This window comes from Geotrypetes seraphini, chromosome 15, assembly GCF_902459505.1.
Source record: "Geotrypetes seraphini chromosome 15, aGeoSer1.1, whole genome shotgun sequence".
Taxonomy (NCBI): Eukaryota; Metazoa; Chordata; class Amphibia; order Gymnophiona; family Dermophiidae; genus Geotrypetes; species Geotrypetes seraphini.
The window spans coordinates 24840749-24864609 of NC_047098.1; the positions used below are offsets into that span (position 1 = coordinate 24840749).

The following is a 23861-nucleotide window of genomic DNA, read 5'->3' on the forward strand; positions in this document are numbered from 1 at the left end:
TTGAAAGCAGGAAATCCGGAAAACCCGACTGGAATACGGCTCTCGAGGACCGGAGTGCCCTACCGCTGGGCTAAGGCCAATTTTATTGTAGTTTAGTAAAAGGGATTCCTAAGTGGAGCGGAACAAGTAGTCTTGAATTGTTTGTTTACTCTTTCCAAGAACCAGGGGGCATGCAGTGAAGTTACTAACACCTCCTTTTATCAAGCTGTGCTAGATGTTTTTAGCGTGGGCCGGCAAGGAATTCTATGAGCATCGGAGTATTTACTACACGGCTCACACTAAAAACCCCTAGAACGTTTAGCACACACTACAATGCCGCACGCGTTAAATGCTAATGCCTCCATTGAGCTTGCGTTAGTGTTTTTCGTTTAGTGCGTGGTTAGCGCGCGCTAAAAATGCTAGTGCACCTTAGTAAAAGGAGCCCTATGGTCATTTTAAAACAAATTAGAGAAAATATTTCTTCACTCAGGCCTGGATTCTCTATAGGGCGCCAATACTGGCAGCCGCCTAAAAAGTGGCCGCCGATCGCATGTCAATCCCATGACCCCGTGCCCTATAGAGAATCGCGCCTTTGCGAAAGATAGGCACCAGAAATGTAGGCTAGGGTTCTCCGGGCCTACATGTCCGGTGCCTATCTATATACGGTGACAGGTCAATTGCGCGCAAGACAATCGCGCGCCGACAAAAACGCGAAGACAACTCAGCGCAAAGACTATACCGTGCAAAGACAATAGCGCGCAAGACAATTGAGCGCAAGGATAACTCAGCGCAAGACAATTGAGCGTAACAATAACTGAGTGCCAGACAATTGAGCGCAACGATAACTATACTGTAGTATCAAAGGCACTCAAATTTGGAAAAAAAATTCTAAATAAGCATAAACTATTAGAAATCCATAGACCATGCTTATGTAGAGAACTCAAAAAAATACTACCATGTTTTTTTTTTGTAGGACATCAGAAGTAACACTTGTTGGACAGAAATATCTGTAGTGCTATATCACAGTGTCTTATCAGTAGTCCCGGGTTTTGTTTTGTTTTTTTAAATCTCTATAACTGTGCTTAAAACTGCATCTTATCTTCAATAAATATTATTAAATACATTTTCTTCAATGTAATTATTTCAAAATTCAGCAAACATAGCTCTGTGGTCGCGTCGGAGAGGGAATAAAGAAGCCGACACCATCATGTTTCGCCACTAGGGGTATTTCAAGGCTCTCTTCCCCCTTTTTCCTTTCAGTTGCTTGTTAAGGCTATCTATGCCATCTAGGTACTTTATGGCGCCTAATGCCACTTCAGGCATTAGCCACACCCATAGTGGCATTAAGCACGGTAAAGTGCCTATGTAGGCACGATTCCAGCACTGGTAGGCACTTTTTGTACTGTTTTTTGCTGTTTTAAACGACATTTCTCAATTAACTTAGGTGACTAAGGGGTCCTTTTGCAAAGGTGCGATAGCGGTTTAACGCACGGAATACCGCACGTTAAACCGCCTGCCGCGCTAGTACCTAACGCCTCCATTGACGAGGCTTTAGGATTTTAGGCTGCCACGAGGGTTAGCGCGTGATGAAATGTCCGGCGCGCTAACCCCCGTAGCGCGCTTTGATAAAAGGAGCCCTAAGTTTTGGCACATTTATAGAATATCCCCCTTGGTGTGTAATTAAATTTTGAAATTCACTGCTAGAGAGTGTGATAAAAGCTGTTAAGTCCATAAACCAGGGGTGTCCAATGTCGGTCCTCGAGGGCCGCAATCCAGTCGGGTTTTCAGGATTTCCCCAATGAATATGCATTGAAAGCAGTGCATGCAAATAGATCTCATGCATATTCATTGGGGAAATCCTGAAAACCCGACTGGACTGCGGCCCTTGAGGACCGACATTGGACACCCCTGCCATAAACCATTGTCAAGATGGACTTGGAAAAATCCGCTGCTTTTTTCTAGCAGCATAAAATTATAGTGATAAATGCTCAGACCCACAACCGAAGTGCTCTAATAGTGATATTAAGCAGAGGTTGTACAAGGGACCATCAAAGCTTCTTATAAGTTCCTGACCGCTCCTATTGTTCTTTTTTTTTTTTTTTTTGGTACGTTTATGAGAAATGGGAAAAGGCCTCAGAAATGGAGCCTACGCACGGTCATAGACTGAATTGATCAAGTTGATCAGCGCAGTTGTCGCGCTCCTTGCTCCAGTCATCGGCCAACAAAAACCCGTTTATTTAACTTTATTTCTAGAATGCTTAAATCTTATGCTATCATCATAAATAAATATGATAGAATAAGATTTAAGCATTCTAGAAATAAAATTAAATAAACGGGTTTTTGTTGGCCGATGACTGGAGCAAGGAGCGCGACAACTGCGCTGATCAACTTGATCAATTCAGTCTATGACCGTGCGTAGGCTCCATTTCTGAGGCCTTTTTCCGTTATAGCTAAAAAGTGAGTGCACTTCTCTGAATAAGTGATAGTGGAATTTTTTCTAGTATCTAATCTAATCTAATCTAATCCTTAGGTTTGTATACCGCATCATCTCCACGTTCGTAGAGCTCGACGCGGTTTACAGTATATTATTGGATCATATACTCCACTAGAGTTGGTTTATTTACGTTTATGAGAAAGCCATAAATACAATACAAAAGCCAAAACTCACTCCAAAAGCCACTCCATACAAAATAACACAAACAGTGCAGCACAGGGTTGTACACTATACAAAAGATGCACCATATTTCTTCAGTACATGAGCATATGGAAAAAAATAATCTGATGAGAACAAGCCAGCATGGTTTCTGTAAAGGAAGATCATGTCAAACGAACCTACTGCACTTCTTTGAGGGGATAAGCGAACAATTGGACAAAGGTGACCCCAAAGACATCGTATATCTGGACTTCCAAAAAGCCTTCGACAAGGTTCCCCATGAGCACCTACTAAGGAAACTGTGGAACCACGGGGTGGAAGGGGACGTGCACAGATGGATCAGAAATTGGCTGGCGGACAGGAAACAGAGGGTAGGAGTAAAGGGACACTACTCTGACTGGAAAGGGGTCACGAGTGGCGTCCCGCAGGAGTCAGTGCTGGGACCTCTGCTGTTCAATATATTCATTAATGACCTGGAATCAGGGACGAAGTGCGAAGTTATAAAATTCGCGGACGATACAAAACTCTCCAGTAGGGTTAAAACTGTGGAGGAATGTAAAGAACTACAAAGGGACCTGAACAAACTGAGTGAGGAGGCAAATAAATGGCAGATGAGCTTCAATGTAGAGAAATGTAAAGTCTTGCACATAGGGAAAGGAAACCCGATGTATAACTACATGTTGGGGGAATGGTACTGAGGGAAGGCAAACTGGAAAAAGACTTAGAGATTTTGGTGGATAAAACAATGAAGCCAGTGGCACAATGCACAGCGGCCTCAAAGAAAGCGAACAGAATGCTGGGCATTATCAAATAAGGTATCACGACCAGAACAAAGGAAGTTATCCTGCCACTATATCGGGCGATGGTGCGCCCGCATCTGGAGTACTGCATTCAGTACTGGTCGCCGTACGTTAAGAAGGATATGGCGATACTCAAGAGGGTCCAGAGAAGAGGAACAAGGATTATTAAAGGCATGGAAAACCTTTCATATGCTGAAAGGCTAGAGAGGCTGGGGCTCTTTTCCCTGGAAAAGCGGAGACATAGAGGGGACATGATAGAAACTTATAAGATCATGAAGGGTATAGAGAAGGTAGAGAGACACAGATTCTTCAGACTAGCAAGGGCAACAAAAACAAGAGGGCATTCAGAAAAATTGAAAGGAGACAGATTCAGAACAAATGCTAGGAAGTTCTTCTTCACTCCGAGGGTGGTGGACACCTGCAATGCGCTTCCAGAGGAGGTGGTAGGGCAGAGTACGATTTTGGGTTTCAAAAAGGGATTGGATGATTTCCTGAAGGAAAAGGGGATTGAAGGGTATAGATAGAGGGTTACTATACAGGATATTAAATGATTAGGGAATAAAAAGTTTTAGGTAAAAGATCACTTACAGGTCATGGACCTGGGAGGCCGCTGCGGGAGCGGACTGCTGGGCATGATGGACCCGTGGTCTGACTCGGCAGAGCGATGCTTATGTTCTTATGTTCTTATAATCACGCATTGTCCTCAGCAGCATGTTGCCTCTGCCATGATCCGGCCCCTGATGTCAGAGGAGGAGGCAGGACCGCAGCAGAGGCAACGTGCTGCGGAGGCCGACGGCAGCCTGCAAGGAACGCTACAGCACCAGTGATCCTCTCTGCAGGCTGCAGTAATTAGCTGAAACAAAGACCGTGAGGCCAGGAGGGAAGCTGGAGGATGCTGCAAAGAAGGGGGGAACATGCAGGCCTTCGGTGTGGAGGAAGATTTATAAACCATAAAGAGTTTTACCTCATGTAAAATTGTCATTTCTTTAATAAGACATTAACTATTTTTTTCTACAGCCCTCCAAGTACCTACAAATCCAAAATGTGGCTCTGCAAAGGGTTTGAGTTTGAGACCACTGGTATATATGTAAACAACTTTGAATGTGTATCCACAAAAAAGTAGTATACAAGTCCCATCCCTTTTCCCTTTAATTCAATGGTTAAAGATGTGAGCCATACTTAACTTGTACCTCTGACTGTTGAACTTGAAAACAGTTAGTAAAGCTAGGGACTTTGCCAACATTTTTAACTCATCTTTCAATGTTAAAAAAAAAAGTGCTGTAATCTTTGTACATTCGTTTTCACTCATGTCTATGAGCACATTTGTTTTTAAATTAGTGCATTTTAGACTTGTAGCTTACTGCATCATGAATGTAACTTTTTTTTAATTGATGGCTTTACAAATGCATGCTAAATTATAACACATTTGTTTATTCATATTAAATTGGTCTCCCAGTATCAGAGTGAAGGAGAGTCTCAGAGGGAATCTCTCTAGAGCAGTACTGTAGTCTTCAATGTAAACGCCTGCGGAGACCTTCTGAATGGCTTGCGTAGCTGTCTGAGGTTCCACTCTCCACCCCCCACCCCCGGGATCCAATGCCTCTCCTTCCCGGAAACGGCTCTATCACTCTCTGAGCCGCTGGCAGTATGAATGAGGTAAACACACTGCTTTTGGCATCCCAAAAGCTTCCCCTTTGCTACTATATCCTGTCCCCGCATAGGCGGGAAGCAATTGAAGAGGGAAAGCTTCCAGGCCACCACCGAAGACAGCGTGTTTACCTCATTCACGCTGCCAGTGGCCCACAGTGAAACAGCAGCTGCTGGGAAGGAGATTGGATGGTGAAGACGTGCATCTTTCTCTTCACAGAGCATTCGCTTTTCAGCTGTAAGTTTTTGAGAGGTGTTCCTTCCTCACTGTTACCCTCGTCAAGACACCATAAGGATGGCTTCAATTCTTCTGTGTGCTGATTTCTCTCAATAGTGTTAGATGCAGATATTCTGGTGAATCCTTTCCTACTTCTCAGAGAGGACTCAGCAATCAGTTTTGAAGTCAGCTGGCTATGGTCAAAGCTCTCCCAGTCCTCACAGATTTGGAGCCCTCCAGCTGACCCCCTTGTGCTCATCCTGCATTAATAACTTTTAGGGAATGATATTCCTGCCCAGGCCAGGTGCTGCAATATCTAATTTAAGATCCCCTTTCCTCTTTACTTTTTGCTGGAGATTGGTAGGGAGGAGAAGGGAAGGAGAGATACCAGACCACAAGAAGGGTTAAAAGGAAGGAGAGAGATGTCGGATTGCTGGAGGGAGGGAGAAAGGAGAGAGAGAGAAATGCCAGACCAGGGAAGGGAGGAGGAGGGAAGGAGAGAAGAGAGATACCAGACTCTAGGAAAGGGAAGGAGAAATATGTCACACTACTGGAGATAGGAGGGAAGGAGAGAGAGAAGCCAGACCAGGGAAGGAGGAGAAAGAGATTCCAGACTAAGGTAGGGGAAATGGTGAAGGGAAGGAGGGGAGAGAGATGCCAGACTGTGGGAAGGAGAGGAAAAAGATGTCAGACCACCATAGAAGGGGCAAGAGAGGAGATGCTGCACAGGGACTGAGAGGAAGGGGAGAGAGGGAGCAGATGGTGCACAGGGATGGGAGAGATGCAAAAGGAAAAAGAGATGAAAGAAATGCTGTTTAAGAAAAGATGGGAATGGGAAGAAGAAAAAAAGGATGCAATAATACACATGGATGGAGCAGAGAGAGGGAGGAGATGGTGCATGTGGATAGATGGGAAGGGAAGGGAAGACATGGAAAAGTAGATAGATTTGAGAAGGAAGCAGAAACATTGAAGAAAGATGGATGTAGGGCAGAAAGTGAAGAAGGAGAGAAATACAGCAAATACATAAGAAGGCCCTGGAAACAGAGTTAAGAGCACAGACAGAAGGAAGTGCAACCAGAGACTGGGAAAAGATGAGTAGAAAAATAAAATCACCAGACAACAAAGGTAGGAAAAATGATTTCATTTTCATTGTAGTGATTGAAATATGTCAGTTTTGAGAATTTACATCTGTTGCCTATATTTTGCACTGTTCAGTTAGAAATGCATCTTTTTTTATTTCTCTGGTCTTGTATGTACTGTATGCAGAGTCTGGCATCTTAGGGTTTTGTTTGTGTATATTAAGACTTTTACAAACACCCCCCCCCCCCCCACACACACACACACTTTTACAAAGCCATATGGATTTAAAGGGCTTTGGGACTTTTGCCATGCAGCTTTGTAACAAGGGGGGTAGCTTGTGATCCTACATTTTCATAGGGTTCATCTGTGTTCTGCATGTATGACCAAGGAATGAATGCTGAACATAAGAACTGCCGCTGCTGGGTCAGACCAGTGGTCCATCGTGCCCAGCAGACCGCTCACGCGGCAGCCCACAGGACCAGTGCTCTAAATGAGTCCAGCCTCACCTGCGTACGTTTCAGTTTAGCAGGAACTTGTCAAACTTTGTCTTGAATCCCTGGAGAGTATTTTCCCCTATAACATTATTGGTGTGGTTCAAAGTAGGAAGATATTTGTCAGCTCTTCTTCACACCTTTTGGACTCAAAACAACCCTCACTTAGCCTGTTCTCAGGGGCTACAGGGTGACAGAGAGAAGCAGATAGCAGGGAGGATGGGAAGGGTTTTACAGGGATTGGGTTAAAAAAATTGGATTTAGTTTTTGCTCTACCTCACACAGAGACACCCTCTGACCTGCCCTCAAGGACTGTTTATCTATTATTCTAGCTGGATGTACAGAGAGTGTTTGATTTGATCAGACCTTGCACAGTGCAGTGAAACTATCAGAAGAAAAGAATCCAAAGGTCCACAAAACAGCCACCATACCTGGGGGCCATATGCTAGCGAGAACATTGACAAACATAGAAAACATGCAAAACGTGGTGGGGATGGGGTGAGGGATCTCTAACCACTGCAGGAAACAGAAAGAAACTTTGACTGAATAATGGCATTCACCGCCACCGCCAAAGGGTTCGAAAACATCTTGCATCTTGTTTAAACATCACCTCCAATCTCTAAATTGCCAAAAGCACAGATCTTTTTCAGCATGTAAGTTGCTAAGACCACAGGTCTTTTTTAAAGCTCCAGCTCTGGGTCCTGAGTGGATTTGTAGCTGAATTATTAGTGCAGTGATCTGAAAACTGGAGGGGGAAACTGAGTTCAATTCCCACTGCAGCTCACTGTGACCCTGGGCAAGTCACTCAACCCTCCACTAGGGCACTAGGTACAATACATAGGCCCCCATTTATCAAGCTGCATTAGGGGTTTTTTTTATCGCAGTCCGCTGCGGTAAAAGCTCCAACGCTTATAGGAATATAAAAACCCCTAATGCAGCTTGATAAAAGGGGGGCCTTAGATTGTGAGACCACTAGGGACAAAGAAAGAACCTGAATGTAATATGTAAACTACTTTGGGCTCCTTTTATCAAGCAGAGGTAGAGCTTTTTACTGGGCGCTGGCGATGTAAATGCTCCGACACTCATTCGGTTCCTGTGAGCATCGGAGCATTTATCTCACCGGCCCCTGGTAAAAAGCTCTATCACTGCTTGATAAAAGGAACCCTTTGATTGTAACACAGAAAAGTGGTATATCAAAAAATCTAACAAACATGAGTGAAGAGTCCATGAATGTCCCTTTCCTCCTCTGAGGCTTTCTGTCACTTCTTCTTTTTACATTTTATCTGTTCCTCACCTTCCTCTTTATGTTTTTTCTTCTGTACTCCTCTCTTTGTTGGCTGCCCAGTCTCCTAGGTGCTATTTATATAGCACTTATAGCCTAAGTGGTTTACATTCAGGTACTCAGGCATTTTTTCCCTGTCTGTCCCGGCGGGATCACAATCTATCTAATGTACCTGGAGCAATGGGGGATTAAGTGACTTGCCCAAGGTCACAAGGAGCAGCATGGGATTTAAACCCACAACCTCAGGATGCTAAGGCTGTAGCTCTAACCACTGTGCCACACACTCTTTATAGAAGTGCCACAAATGCCCAGTCAGAGGTAGAAAATGTATTTTATTTTACAGTTTTTTTTAATGTGACTATGTCAGCTTTGAAAAATTGGGTTTCTCTGATGATTTGCATTTTGTGAAGAAATTAATTTCTAAATTTGCTGTCCCTTGTTCTGTTTGATGAGGTTCTGTCTTGGATTCTGCATTGTGACCAATGTGCTTGATCCTCCTTGTTTGTAATTTCTGTCTAGGAAAACGTGGCGGGCCTGTTTGTCCTATTTTCTCAGTAGGAGATGAATTAACGATCCAGATCCTGATGCAATATTTGCAGTGCTCCCTCTTTATAGGTACTGTTTTAAGTCCTGCTACGGCTTGGCAAGTTTTCTATAGTCTCTGAATGTGCTCTTCACGTGGTTTTGTGTTACTTCATGATGTACTTGGCGCCGAAGGAAAGTTTGTTTAGCAATTACTGAGGTGAATCAAAAATTTTAATTCAAAAATTTTATATTAAATATACCAAATAATGTCCAAGTAGGGTTGCAGAGGAGGTGTGGTTACTATGGGGATGGAGCTATGGACAGTCACCCAGGCCCTAAATTTGACCCTTTATTTGAGTACTGGCACTTTTTTTTTCTAGAAAAAAAAAGCATGAAACAAACATTTTGTTTTCCCCAAATGGAGGGTCCTTGTCAATGTAAGGCCCTGCTGCCCCCTCCCCCATCTTATAGGAAGAGACATACCAAGGTGAGGTGCAAGGAGTGTCCGCTCCCCTAAACAGATTTTGAATGAAATGAAGTCTATGCAGATCCGTCCTTCAGCTTCACACTAACCCCTGTTTTATTAAAAGTCTGCTTCCCCGGACATTAAAAACCTGGCCACCCATTTGCTTATAGGTTTTGGTGAGGAGTAGTGCTGCCCTTGTGTCCAACTTCTCTCCCTTTCTGTTCCTTCCCTCCCTAAATCCCATTGTCCATCATCTCTCTCCCTCTCCTCTATTTTCAGACCCATTTCTTCCTCCCCAAAGTCCGGCATATGCACATTTCTTTGAACCCCCCCCCCCTTCCCTCCCTCTGTGTACTTCTACACCAGGGCCCCCCCTCCTCTGAAGGTCTGTCCCCCCCTGAAGGCCTGCACCCCACCCCTAAAGGCCTGTGCCACCATCCCTGAAGGCCTGTTTCTCCCTTGAAGGCTTGTCCCCCCTTAAAGGCTGGTCCCCTCCCCTTAAAGTCCTGTCCCTCCCCTTATGTCCCATACCTATCAAGTATGTTTCAATTACGATCTCTCCGATACCTGGAGCAATCCATCTGGCATACCGCAAGGGTCACCACTATCCCCATTGCTTTTCAATGTTTACATGTCCTCACTAGGTGCGCAATTGACCCAGCTGGGGATAAAATTATTCAGTTACACAGATGACTTTACGATCATCATTCCATTTACTAACTCTCTCGGAAATTACTCCCAAGGCATCAGAAGCACTAAATTTGATGGAGCAATGGATGACTGAATTCAAACTGAAACTTAATTCAGAAAAAACAAAATTTTTGTAGCTTTGCCACACCCGCTGGACACCAAGACACCGCTATGCATCAATAACCTCAGTTATCCTATTCAATCTACTATGAAGGTATTGGGTATAACACTATACCAGTGCTTAATCATGAAGGACCAGGTAGACTCCTTAATCAGAAAGGGTTTTTTCACTCTCTGGAAGCTTCGATCCATTAGAGCATATTTTGATATGTCAGCATTTAGAATCCTGGTACAATCCCTCGTACTGAGTCAACTTGATTACTGTAACATCGTCTATTTAGCAATTTCCCAAAAGAATATGCGACGATTACAATTGGTGCAAAATGCAGCAGTCAAACTGATTTTCGGGCTGAAGAAGTTTGATCATGTGACACCTTACTACCGACAACTGCATTGGCTGCCTATGGAGGCACACGTAAAATTTAAGTTTGCCTATTTCTGCTTTAAAGTACTATATGATCTAGCCCCTAAATACATAACTGACCTTTTCTCCTTCTCAGCCAACAGACATAAGAGAAGCTCACATTTGAACTTCGTTTCCCCTCCAGTTAGAGGATGTAAACTCAAAAGACACCATCAACACCTTTTCTCTCATCAGGCAGCATTATGGGGTAAAGATCTAGAACAATTGCTTACGCCTACTACTTATGGGGAATTCAGGAAACGCCTAAAAACATATCTGTTCCTGAAATTTCTAAGCAGCTGACCCATACAACTCTTTCTCCTCAATAACTGATCCCTTGAGCTGATAATCACTAGCTTCCACCCTGTTAAGTTCAATCTATTTGTACCTTCTTTTAATCTTTGTAAACCGCATAGAACTTCATGGTCCTGCGGTATATAAACTGTTATTATTATTATTATTATTAAAGGTCTGCAAAAATACAAATGTTCCCAGATTTGGCACGGGAGACGCAAAGGCGTCGCCGTGAATTTCTTCTATTGAAACCTGGGGTTTTATCTTTGGGAGCAACTTTTTATTTGAGACATCCGTGTAAATGTATTGTATATCACCGTACTCTTAAATATGTGTTTTTTGAACCATCACAATTGACAAACTTTGTGGCTATGTCTCGCCTGAATGTTAACAATCTTTGAGCCCTATATTTAGGATATTGTGACCTCATCTCAGTGCTATAGTTCTCAATTTCTTTTACAATTTTCTTTTTAGATAATTTCGCCAATTTTCAATAATTCTTGGATCCTAATTGTGGACTTGAGCATAAATAGTATATTTGTTTAATTTAAGATTTATATTGCTTTGTATTTGATATCTATCCTATTCTTGCTTTCTGTACAAGTGAAATACTTGAAATTTAAGTTGAAAATAATAAATAAATAAAAAAAAAAAAAAAAAAAGGTCTGCAAGGAGCCAGTTACAAGATGTGAATTTCAGCCCTTTCCATCTGCTTTAAAAATTCTCTAAAATGGAAAAGGATGTAGTCACTCAATAACTGACTGTGATAAGACCTAATGACAGATCAATAAGAGTCCTCTAGAATAATTCATAGTCCAAACTGGGTTTGTTTTCCTGTTGTTGAAAAGTGGGAAGGGAGGCTGACGTAAGAGAGGATGGACCTTTTAAATAGATATTAATGCTTTCTGGGCTTTTTAACAGCACTCTGCTGCTGAACCTGCTGTGTACTGTAATCATGGGGGTAAGGTTTCTCCGCCTGCACCAGCTGCTGCTGCTTCTGCTTCCAGCTGTGCACTTGAGCTCTTCTCACGTGCATGGGTGGACATATGCAGGTAAGAATAAAACAGATGAAAGCTGAGAAGTAGCCAAAGGAGGAGAAACACTGTGAGTTTCCAGCACTCGTCTGCTTTGCCTGCTTTATAAAGGTGGAGTGATGAGTGAACACGGGTAAGGTATGTGTCTGGTCTGTGGTGTCCTGAGGTGTCTCTCCATCTTTCCAGGCTTAGTCTTTCTGCCAGAGCTGGGTAGATTGGGGAGTAAAGGAAGATTTAAGCACTTCCTAGTGCCCTGCTGCTCTTTATCCCCTATTGCTCTGCCATCCCTGGACCTTTACCTTCTACCTTGTTACCCTGGGAAACATTAGCTCCTATATTGGTGCCCCATTCCTAACTTACTGGGTTACGGAATGCCAGGACTAATTGGATTTTTTTTTTTTGTGGGACTAGTTCTCAACTTCAGCCACGTCACTGATTCTGAGGTTTGTAGGCTGTGTTTATTTGGTTTCCCCTTTTTGAGTGCACAGACCGTGAATAAAGGAATTCACCTTGGAAAGGCAGAAAGAAGAGTATTTGCTAGATTTGTCCAAGAAGCACTTAGGGAAGAGAGGGAACCTCCCAACCCCATCGCCTCCTCTTTACTCTCATTTCTGCTCCATCCGACAGATGGAGAGATGGATGAAGCCAGCTGGGGAAAGCATTACCCTGATTGTGCCGGGAAGCACCAGTCTCCTGTGGACATTCAGAAGAAGAAGGTGAAGCACAACCCCCAACTCTTGCAGATGGAGCTGAATGGCTACGATAGCACTCTGCAAGGTCCCTTCACGATGACTAATAATGGCCACTCAGGTAACTGCCAGGAGGTCCATAACTATATGTACAGAGTATATGTCAATCAAACTATGTATATCTATGCATGTCACACATTTAATTACAATCCTATTAGGCACGCTATAATATCAATCAGTCAAAGATTTTTCAAACTATTATTTAAAGTTATATCATGCTATATGAAGCAGCTTATAATACTTTTAAAAGACACAAGGGGAATCTCACCGCCGCGTGAGCGGATATCTGGGCATGATGGACCACCGGTCTGACTCAGCAGTGGCAATTCTTATGTCCGCTGTTGATTCCTGCAGTACTGTGTGGCAGCACTCGTCACTGGCTCACCCAAATGTGCCCTCTATTCTATTCCAAATCTCTTTTTTTCTTTTTTAATAATAATAATAATAATAATAACTTTATTTTTCTATACCGCCATAGTCATGCGACTTCTAGGCGGTTTACATTATAAGAAGGCTGGACATTCAGCGAATAGCAAAAATCTTAATACAATACGATATCATAGATCCACTTACAATACAATACTGTGAGTCTAAATACAATAACATATAATACAGTCTAAATACAATAGTATATAATACAGTGAGTCTAAATACAATAACATATAAAAGTCTAAATATAATACCGTACAAGGAGTCTTAATGCAGTACGATAGTCTAAATGGGAAACTTACGTGTTAAATTGGAGATCTATGGGCAAAGAGTATCTGAGAGATTTAGGACATCCATAAGTTGGAGTTCTAAGGGTAGAGGAGATCAGAAAAAGAGGGGCTTCTTGAGAGAGAGAAGGGCGTTTGTTGGGGAGGGGAGTCTTAGTGGGGGAGGGGACTGTTTTAGTCAATGAATTTTGCGAATAGGGCGGTTTTGATCGATTTGCGGAATGCATTATAAGTCGTATTGGGTTCGTTTATGTGGTTTTTCAGACAGATTTGCTGTCTGTTCGCTTGGAACTTAAAGGTTCTGTCCAAGAAGGATTTGTATCTGCAGCCTGTAATCTTTGGGTAAGCAAAGATGTTTTTGTTTTTATATTCTTCACAGTTTCTAATTCTAATGTTTCATACTGTTTCTGTGCTCTTTAATAAATAAATAAATACGCTAATATCTTTAAAGTCATTTCCAGATTCCCCTTGTGTCTTTTAAAAGTATTATAAGCTGCTTCATAAAGCATGATATATATTTAAATAAATAGTATGAAAAATCTTTGACACATTTAATTAAGCACCAACATCTCCCACACAGCAGGATGTCTCTCTCTCTCTCTCTCTGTGAATGTCTCCAGGGGTGTCAGTATTATGAGCCTTTGCGTGTGCTTGTCTGAGGATTGTCAGTGTTAGGATGTCTCTGCACCTTGGGGGGCATCGTCATTGCATCTCTTGAAGGGTGGCAGGATGTCTCTCTTTCGGAGGTTGCCTTTCTACGTGGCTTTATTGGTGTTAGCGTTACCCTGTGAATGATGTCAGGGTGTCTCTCTGTGAGTTCGTCTGAGTGCTCTCTAGTATCATGGTGTCTATGGGTATTGGTCAGTGTCTCTCTGCATGTCTCTTGGAGTTTCAAGGTGTCTCTTGAGTGTCTCTGTACAAATATCTCCGGGGACGTCTTAGCATCTCTTTGCATTTGCGCGTGGTGTCAAAATAAGTACTCTCTCAGAGTGTCCCATAGAGAGCCTCAGTGTCCGTATCAATGTGTGTCTGAGGTGTTTTGAGAGTGTCAGGATAAGAATGTCACTCTGTGAATGTCTCTACTGGTGTTAGATTGTCTTCCTGAGTGTCTCTTGGGTTTAATATGATCATGTGTCGGAGCACATCAGAGTCTCTGTGAATATTGCTGGGGAGTTTCAGAATTAGGATTTCTATTTAAAAAGAGGGGAGTGAGGGTGCTGGGGCTGGCACTTTCCATTTCCCTGACACTTTGGCAGTTTCTTTTCAGTGCAGATTGAGTTGCCGTGCAGCATGAACATCACTCGAGGTCTTCCATACTGTTATACAGCGGTGCAGATGCACTTGCACTGGGGCGGACTGGACCATGAGTTTAGTGGCTCTGAACACACAATAGATGGCATGAGATACCTGGCAGAGGTAAGCATGGGAAGAGCATGCGACTTCTGGGCTTTCATACTGGCTCTACCACTGATTCTGCAGTGGGTTTTGATCCTGGCAAACTGGGTTTGAGTTCCGCTGCAGCTCCTTGCGACCCTGGATAACCACCTAACCCTTCATTACCCCAGGTACAAAATTTAGATTGTGAGCCCACCAAGGACAGGTACCTGCATACAGACCCCTGATTCTATATATGGCACCTAACTTACCCCCCCCCCCCTTTTACTAAGCTGCGGTAGAGGTTTCTACCGCAGCTTGGAGTGCTAAATGTTCCGACGCTCAAAGAATTCCTATGAGCGTTAGAGCAGTGTTGGAGCATTTGACACTCCGGGCTACGGTAGAAACCTCTTCCATGGCTTAGTAAAAGGAGGGGGAGGGGTGTAATGAGAAACTGGACCTAGTTTATCACTGGCTGAACACGAATAAATTGGCACTTAATATTAAAAAAACAAATATTATGTTATTTCCATGGAAAGAAAGTTCTGTTCTTCCCGCTTCAATTTCTATAAAAAACACCCCCTTACAATCAGTCAATAATATAAAAATTTTAGGGGTGATTTTCGATAACAAATTAAATTTCCACAATCACATCAGCAATATCATTAAAACAACATTCTATAGATTACGTAAAATTCGTTCAATCTCCAAATTCTTATGTCTAACGTCATTAAATATTCTAATTCACTCTTTGATGATCTCTAAAATAGACTATTGTAACGCACTCTTTAAGGGAATATCATTAAATGAAATTAAACGCCTTCAGATTATTCAGAATGTTTCCATTAAACTTATTACCAATTCTCGAAAGTTTGATCATGTTACACCCCTTTTAAAAAATGCACATTGGCTTCCAATTATCCATAGGATAACATATAAACTTTGTTTGCTTACCTTCAAATCTCTTCTCAATAAAACACCAGCATTCATATATAAATGCCTAATTCCATATAATCCTGTCAGAGCTTTAAGATCAAATGAACAAAATTTATTAACTATCCCTTCACTTAAGATTATAAATACAAGACGCCAATTTATTTTTTCAGTAACTGCGCCACAGACCTGGAACGCTCTTCCAATTTATTTACGAAAGGAGCAGGACCTGGGAAGATTCAAAAGTAACTTAAAAACATTTCTTTTTAAAGATGCCTTTGATATTTAATTTCTTAATACCCAGGTCATTGATTTTATTCTATTAATATGCTTTTATTTTTTTGTTCCCTCTTGTACCTTTCCTTTTTTGTTCTGCTTTCCTATATTAAATTGTATTTCATTACCCTTTTTTTTACCTTATGTTATGAATATGATGAGTTAATTTTTAACCTATTGTATTGTTTTAAGTTTGTTTTGTATTGTACTGTACTGTTCCCCTTTCAATGTATTTTAAATTGTTCATCGCTTTGAACTATGATTAAGCGATTCATCAAAAGAATTAATAAACTTGAAACTTGTAATATTTTTTTAAAAAATTGGTTTAAATGGCATGGTAACTGAAAGCATCATTAAAAAAGGATTAAAAAACAATTTAAAAAAAAAAGAATTAGTTTTCAGATAGATGCCTAACTCAGAAGGCTATCAGACCACCCTCTGACCAGCATAGCTCATTAGGGTTTAATTCCTCATTCTTCCCGAGGGCACAACTTCTCTAAATCCTCATGTTATGTTATTTCTTATCAAAAATTCTTAAAATAATTCAATAAGTTTAATTTCATAAGTTAATTTCAATATATAAGTTCATAATTTAGCTTTTCAGCCATCGATGTTGGTCCCCTCAACCAACGCGTTTCGCTTTCTTTATCAAGGCAGTGGGGAAGTTGAAAAGAGAACACAATATACTATCATTAAAAAATCTACTAACTCCACCACAAAACCAATTGCAGTAGAGTCCTCTCTTACCTACTATAACTTTTTTATCACTCATAAAGCCATCGGCTCTCATAAGATGGCCACGGCATTCCCTCTGAAAATTCTTAACATATTGTAATTTATGCTGTATTTTTTGTAATTTTCGCTGTATTTTTGGTAATTCGCGACCTCTCTCAAACAGGCCCTCTCGGAAATTTCTTAGCAAACTGTATATTTTATTTTTTCACTTTTTTAAAGTTTCTGTACTCTGTATTTCCTCTGACTCTCTGCATATTGTAACTCGCTGAATGTCCACCTCTCTTGACTATAAACCGCCTAGGAGTCGCAAGATTGTGGCGGTATAGAAGAATAAAGTTATTATTATTATTATTATTAACACTGAACTGTTACACTTCCTCCCCCATGACGTCACTTCCGGATTACCCGGATTGCCTAAAAACAGCCTTAGGCAATTTTTATTTTTTACTTTCTATTATAATTATTTATTTATTATTTGTTTTTGTTCTACTTCTACGTTTACTTTAAGCAGCTTCCTACCCGGAGTAAAAAATTAAACCTATTGAATTATTTAAAGAATTTTTGATACGAAATAACATAACATGAGGATCTAGAGAAGTTGTGGCCTCGGGAAGAATGAGGAATTAAACCCTAATGAGCTATGCTGGTCAGAGGGTGGTCTGATATACCACTGGCATTTATATGAAATCATTTTGTCTAACACTGGACTGTATGTTATGAACTTTTGAGAATATCTGGCAAAAGTAAGAGACATAGGGCTCCTTTTAGGGCCTTAACGCGCGGAATAGCGCACGCCAAAATGCCGCATGCGCTAGCCGCTACCGCCTCCTCTTGAGCAGGCGGTAGTTTTTTCGGCTAGCATGCGCTATAGCGTGCGCTAATCCGTTGCGTGCGCTTAAAAACGCTAGCACGCCTTCATAAAAGGATAACTCAGTAGGTGCCATGTAGGCATCTACCCGGACGCGCCTACCCCAAAAGTTAGGAGCAGAGCCTTAGACGCCAGATGGTGCCGAGAAAACTGATGCTTACTAATGCGGTCTTTAGATAGCTTGACATTGGAAATCCCGTCATTAGCAGCTGTGAAGCTCACGGGTAACCGTAAGAGCGTGGAAAAGCTATTCAACCGGTAATGATGTCATGAAAAAAACAAAAGGGTGAAAAACGGTCAATTTGGACAGTTAGGGCAAAAACCCTAAAAGGCTCAATAGCTAGAAAAGATATATTGTAGGTACTGCAAAATCCACTGATTGTGCACAACTGCTGGCAAAAAAGACCAGCCTACAAAAAAGCGCGTCACTCGATCTCATGCTTTCTAAAATTATCAATTTGTACAAAGAGTTTGTTTATTGTACTAGAGGAGTGATTTTACATTAATTCAGGCGTAAAAGGCTAGCTTGTTCTTCTGTGGTGCCTTTACTGCGAGCATACAAAACCCATAAATATTGGTCTCGCAAAACTGTTACGCCCAGAGTAGCATTCCTGCAGATGTGTGCTTGCAACTATTTGTTTGTTCTCAGACCTGTGCACGTTGCTACTAGTGCAGAACTGTGTGTATATGGGTAGCCCCCAGGTTTTTGTGCTTGGTTTATTTGTGTACTCTTTGGTTCCTACATTGGGAACAAACTTTTCGCATTATGGATTGTTCTAAGTGTTAGCCCATGACTGTAACACAAACATCATGCATTGGCCCATCTGTGTGACTTTAACGGACACTGTATCTTCTGCCTGAGTTTTAAACCCAAATGTAGGACCTGCTTTGGTACAAACTAAAGGGGGCGGCAAAGCCCTCTGGTAAAGGATGAAGGGATTCAAAAGCTAGAATGGATTCCTTCTGCATGTCTTGTGAGCATGGGGAGATAACCCGTCCATCCAGAATGACATACCTATCTACTAGAAAAGTATTAGCAAAGTAAGTACCTAATCTCTTTTTAATTAAGAGCCATTGCATTTGGAACAATGATTGTAGACATGATTTCCTTCGTCCTGTTTCCTGGACATGGGTCATGCTCGGAGATTGCTGCCCAGACTTGCTCAGTGCATCTCCCTGTTATAATAAGATTTCTATTTCTAAAACCAGTTGTGAATAAGAAGCTCTTGTTTGGATGAGGAGAGTGATTAATGAATATTTGGCACAGAGCTGTAACATACACCGTCTGCCATTCTCTGACCTCTAGGGGCCATCTACACTGGACCTCTGACCTCTGACTAGTCTTTATTGTCTCCACAGCTCCACATTGTTCACTATAACTCGGATCTATATAAAAGCGTCCAAGAGGCCCAGAATATGCCAGATGGATTGGCTGTGCTGGCATTCCTTTACAAAGTACGCAAGATCATCAGTGGTGTTTATTTATTTAATTTGTTTTCTATCCCTTCTTCCCCAAAGAGCTCAGAATGGGTTACAGCAGGATTGCCCAAGTCCGGTCATCGAGATCTACTGACAGGCTAGGTTTTCAGGATATCCACAATGAATATGCATGAGAGAGATTTCCCCGCACTGCCTTCCTGGTATGCAAATCTCTCTCATGCATGTTCATTGTGGATATCCTGAAATCCTGGCCTGCCAGTACATCTCGAGGACTGGACTTGGGCAGCCCTGGGTTTCAGGTTAACATACATAATATAGAGTTAACAGATTGCAATTTACCATAATTATAGTACAAGTTGGGGTTTTTTTTGTACAAGTTTTTATCCTAACGCGACACATACTGAGGATCTTCTATCAATACACATTTCTTTGTAATTTATTGGTCATGGGTGGGGGAGTTAGGTGAACAGGTATGTTTTTATTGCTTTCCTAAAGTTGAGGAGTCCTTCAAGGGATCTGATCTGTGGGGGGCAGTCGATTCCATTGGCTCGGTATAAAGTGGAAGTGGGAACATCATTTGGCAGTTTGCAGTTGAAGGACACAACCAGGGGTCATTTTGAGGTGTATTTCGTCCTGGGAGCGGAGGGAATAGTAGGGCACGTACGGAGGAAGCTTGGCCGTCACATAGCCCGGCTGGATGAGTATCAGACAGCCACCATGTTGCATTGTACAGGCACAGACACAATACAACATAGACACTGGCACGCTGCTGCATAACACAGCAACAGCAGAGACACAGGGCAACAGAGCAGGGCACAGCATAGGCACAGGCACGCTACTGCATAATACAGCAACAGCAGAGACACAGGGCAACAGAGCAGAGCACAGCATAGACACAGGCATAATGGAAAGCTGGCCTTCTTTCACCCCAAAAGTTTCTTTGGTACATAATTTCCTGACTCCTCTACATAGCAGCAATTCAAAATCTATACTTATGCCTGCTCTTGTATTACAGATGAGGGACTCTACCACTAATATCATTCCATTCTCTCAATTTAATTTATCATCACTTTCTACTATAGAAAAAAAAAACCCCAACGCTCTACAAGCTATAAGGTCTACTATTGCACCACCCAATCTTGTGCTTATGGAATGCATACTCCATTTCTAAGGATAATGATAACCATTAGCTTAGAATCTGATACAGTCCTGTTGCATTGGAGATCATGCCATATTCTTCCTATTTCAAATCTAGGTTTTAACCAAAAATAACTGAGCGGATAGTGACTTTGCAACAGATTAGAACATAAGAATAGCTTTACTGTGTCAGACCAATGTTCCATCAAGCCCAGTAGCCCGTTCTCACGATGGCCAAAACCCAAGGAGTAGCAACATTCCATGCTACCGATCCAGGGCAAGCAGAGGCTTCCCCCATGTCTTAATAACAAACTATGGACTTTTCCTCCAGGAATTTGTCCAAACCTTTCTTAAAGCCAGCTACACTATCTGTTAGAGGGGAGTTTTGTTGGGGGTTCTGACAGGAAGGGTTGGGCAATCTCCTGCCGGTGATCATCGGGAGGGGGGGGGGGTTCCAGCAGGAGTGGTTGGGCTCTCTCCTGCTGGCGATCATTTGAGCTGGTGGGGGAGGGGGCCTACTGGCAGGAGGGGTTGAGCACCCTCCTGCCGGCGATTGTACGGGGGTGGGGTAGACTGGCAGCCGCAGCTGCGGCCGCTATACTAATTGCAAAAACACACATGGATCACTTCACACTGTATCCAACCCACAATACAATATCATCAATCAAAAAATGGTTTTTTTTTTGGATAATTGAAATAAATTTTTTTTAAATTTTTCTTACACATTAGTGTTATAATTTATCTGTAACTCTCTTGCTGTCCATCTCTACTCTCTCTATGCCCTTCATGATCTTGTAAGTCTCTATCATATCCCCTCTAAGTCTCCTCTTCTCCAGGGAAAAGAGACCCAGTTTCTCCAATCTCTGAGCGTATGAAAGGTTTTCCATTGGTGACATGATGCCTAAACTACTGTAACGCTCTTTTTTTCAGGATAAGAGCAACTGATGTCAAACATTTGTAGCTAATTCAAAATTCTGCAGTAAAGTTGATTACTGATGCTTGTCATCAGTGGCGTAGCAAGGGTGAGAGGCCCCTGAGGCATTGACGGCCCTCCCCTGCCCTCTGCTCGGCCTCCCACTTCTTCCCCCCCCCCACTGCCGTGCGCCCCTTCCCTTCCCCCATATCTCTTTAACTTTCCTGGCACGAGCAGCATCACGTACTTGCTGCCCACGTCGGCTCTCCCTCTGACGTCATGTCCTAGGTGCGGGACCCAGAAGTGGCGTCAGAAGGAGAACTGACACTGGCGCGAGCAGCAGGTTGGAATTACTGCTTGTGCTGGCGAAGAGCTAGAGGTATGTTGGGGAGGGGAAGTGAAGGCGCGTACGTGGAAGGGGGAAGGGTGGGAAGGGGCGGAGAGGAGAAGGGGTGCTAGTGCCCCCCACCAAGATGGCACCCAGGGTGAATCAACCCCCACACACACACTTTTCTACACCACTCTTGTCATTATGATCATGTCATGCCACTGTTAAAAGAGGCACATCGATTGCTGGTTGCATCTAAGATAATCTTTAGGACTGGCATATTAGATCCTCTCCTCAGGATTCCCATTGTTCCTTGCCATCAAAAATTACAAAGACTAGGAGACACTCGATAAAATTACAGGGAAATACTTTTAAAACCAATAGGAGAAAATATTTTTTTCACTTAACGAATAGTTAAGCTCTGGAACACGTTGCCAGAGGTTGTGGAAAGAGCAGATAGCGTAGCTTGTTTTAAGAAAGGTTTGGACAAGTTTCTGGAGGAAAAGTCTATAGTTTGCTATTGAGATGGACATGAGGGGAAGCCACTGTTTGCCCTGGGATTGGTAGCATAGAGTGTTGCTACCCTTGAGATTTCAGAATCTTGCTACTCGGGATTCTGGGATGTTGCTACTCTTTGGGTTTCTGCCTGGCACTTGCGATCCGGATTGTCCACTGTGGAAACTGGATGCTGGGCTAGATGGACCATTGGTCTGACCCAGTATGAACATAAGAACATAAGCAGTGCCTCCGCCGGGTCAGACCATAGGTCCATCCTGCCCAGCAGTCCGCTCCCGCGGCGGCCCAAACAGGTCAGGATGGACCTATGGTCTGACCCGGCGGAGGCACTGCTTATGTTCTTATGTTCCTATATTATGTTCTTATGTCCTTGATGAACCATCAACAACCATTTGAGCTTTATGTGATAACCCATAGGCAACCAATGCAACATTTTCAAACAGGGAGTAACACGCTAATTTTTAAAGAATCCATGCACAAGTTGTACTGCAGAATTTTGTACAATCTGCGTTGACTGTGTATGAGAAGCAGGCAAACCCAAATAAGCAATACGATCATCCAAATCACTTAATACATTTGAATCACGATGAAGACTTACACCGAATTGGAGAGGGTGGACACCTAGGTTATACGCCACTATGGCCTTTTATTTTCTTTGTATTTGATTATGTTTGTAGCCAATAGGTGGTAGATCAAGTCTATATTAAACCTGACATTTGATATACAACACAGCATAGGCACACAAGCTTGCATGTGAGGCCCTATGCGGCCCATATTACAATCACTCTTTCCCTTCTCTTCCCCTGCAGGATGGGAACTTTGAGAACACTTACCACAGTGAACTTATCTCAAGGTTACCTGACATACGCTATGCAGGTAAGTGATCCTCAGCACTTGCTCAGGTCAGACTGTCTCATCTAAGTTGTGATCATAGGTACCAGCTTTGTGGGTGCTGTGGTACTAAAGCACCCCCAATATTTTTTTGCAGCACTGTTCAGACATCAGAACTGAAATCTCCAGGTAGAGCTAAAAGGGAAAGTAGGAAGTAAGGCTGTGTCTTCTCAATTACTGCTCCTGCATGCTTACTGGTCAGACATTCCTTAACCAGCCAATAAGCTACAAAGTGACTTAGGGGACACCATTGGTCAGACAGTCCTTAGTGAGCCAATAGGATGCAGTGGAAAGCAGGACAGAAAGTTGATAGCTCCTAAGCTACTGGTCCTAGTCCCGCAGACTATTGGTTAGCTAAGGAAGTGCTATTTGCTCTGAATAACTACATGGACAGACTTATTAGCCCCCCCCCCCCCCCCACCAGCCCTTACTTTCATCTCTGGGGGAGGCCGAGGAGTAACAACCAGACACAAATTGTAGTTTAAAACATCAGGGCCCTAATGGGCATCTTGGTGATCTGCTAATTGTTAGAATCCAAACCAAGAGTCTCCCTGAACCAAGGGCTCCAGGCCATTTTATTAGCTTCATGACTAATGTGACCATTTATTTTTTTCATCAAAACGGGACATCTATTAATATTCAGTCCCGCCCCCCAATCCCGCCCTAGCCCTACCCCAATCCCGCATTGGCCCCGCCCTAGCCCCAACCCCAATTTCTTCCATTCTTTTTCATGTACAGACAATATCTTATTATTTCATAACCATAAAATTTAAAAAAACACAAAGCACCCTATATGCAGAGAAAATGTTAATTATCATTTATATTTGGGGGGGTTTTCAAAGATGTCACCTCAGTAACTATAGAAAAATAGACAAATATAGACAGCAGATATAAATTCTCAAAACTGACACATTTTGATCACTAAATTGAAAATAAAATCATTTTTCCTACCTTTGCTGTCTGGTGATCTCATGAGTCTCTGGTTGCGTTTCCTTCTGACTGTGCATCCTTTCTGCACTCAGGCCCAACAATCGTCCCTTTCTATTCCCTCCCTCCTTCCTTCCTATGTCCTTAGTACCCCTTTCTATGTCCTTAGTGCTCCCAGTGCCTCCTTCCTATGTCCTTAGTGTCCCCAGTGCCTCCTTCCTATGTCCTTAGTGCCCCCAGATCCAGTGTCAGTTCTCCTTTGTACCTTTGTTCCAGGTCTCCCTTTCTCTCCCTCCTCTATTATGATCTTGCCTCTCTCTCTAGTCTTTCTTCTACTTACAACTCCCCCTTCTCTGCCTCTTTCTCTCCTTCCTTCA

General features: G+C 42.6%; 1 protein-coding gene across 4 annotated transcripts in view; it reads left to right on the top strand.

Annotated features, from left to right (window-relative positions):
* Positions 1-11586: 11586 nt before the first annotated feature.
* CA6 (carbonic anhydrase 6) overlaps positions 11587-23861 on the top strand; it is a 31495-nt gene continuing 19220 nt past the window's right edge. For 2 of the 4 annotated variants that reach the window (XM_033922456.1, XM_033922459.1), the window contains exons 1-5: positions 11587-11699; positions 12309-12491; positions 14414-14562; positions 18692-18787; positions 22476-22542. In XM_033922456.1, the coding sequence (XP_033778347.1) occupies positions 11603-11699; positions 12309-12491; positions 14414-14562; positions 18692-18787; positions 22476-22542 (592 nt within the window). In that variant the 5' untranslated portion in view covers positions 11587-11602. Of the gene's footprint in view, positions 11700-11734; positions 11820-12308; positions 12492-14413; positions 14563-18691; positions 18788-22475; positions 22543-23861 lie in introns of those variants that run through there. The other 2 variants (XM_033922458.1, XM_033922460.1) reach the window with 2 other exon arrangements.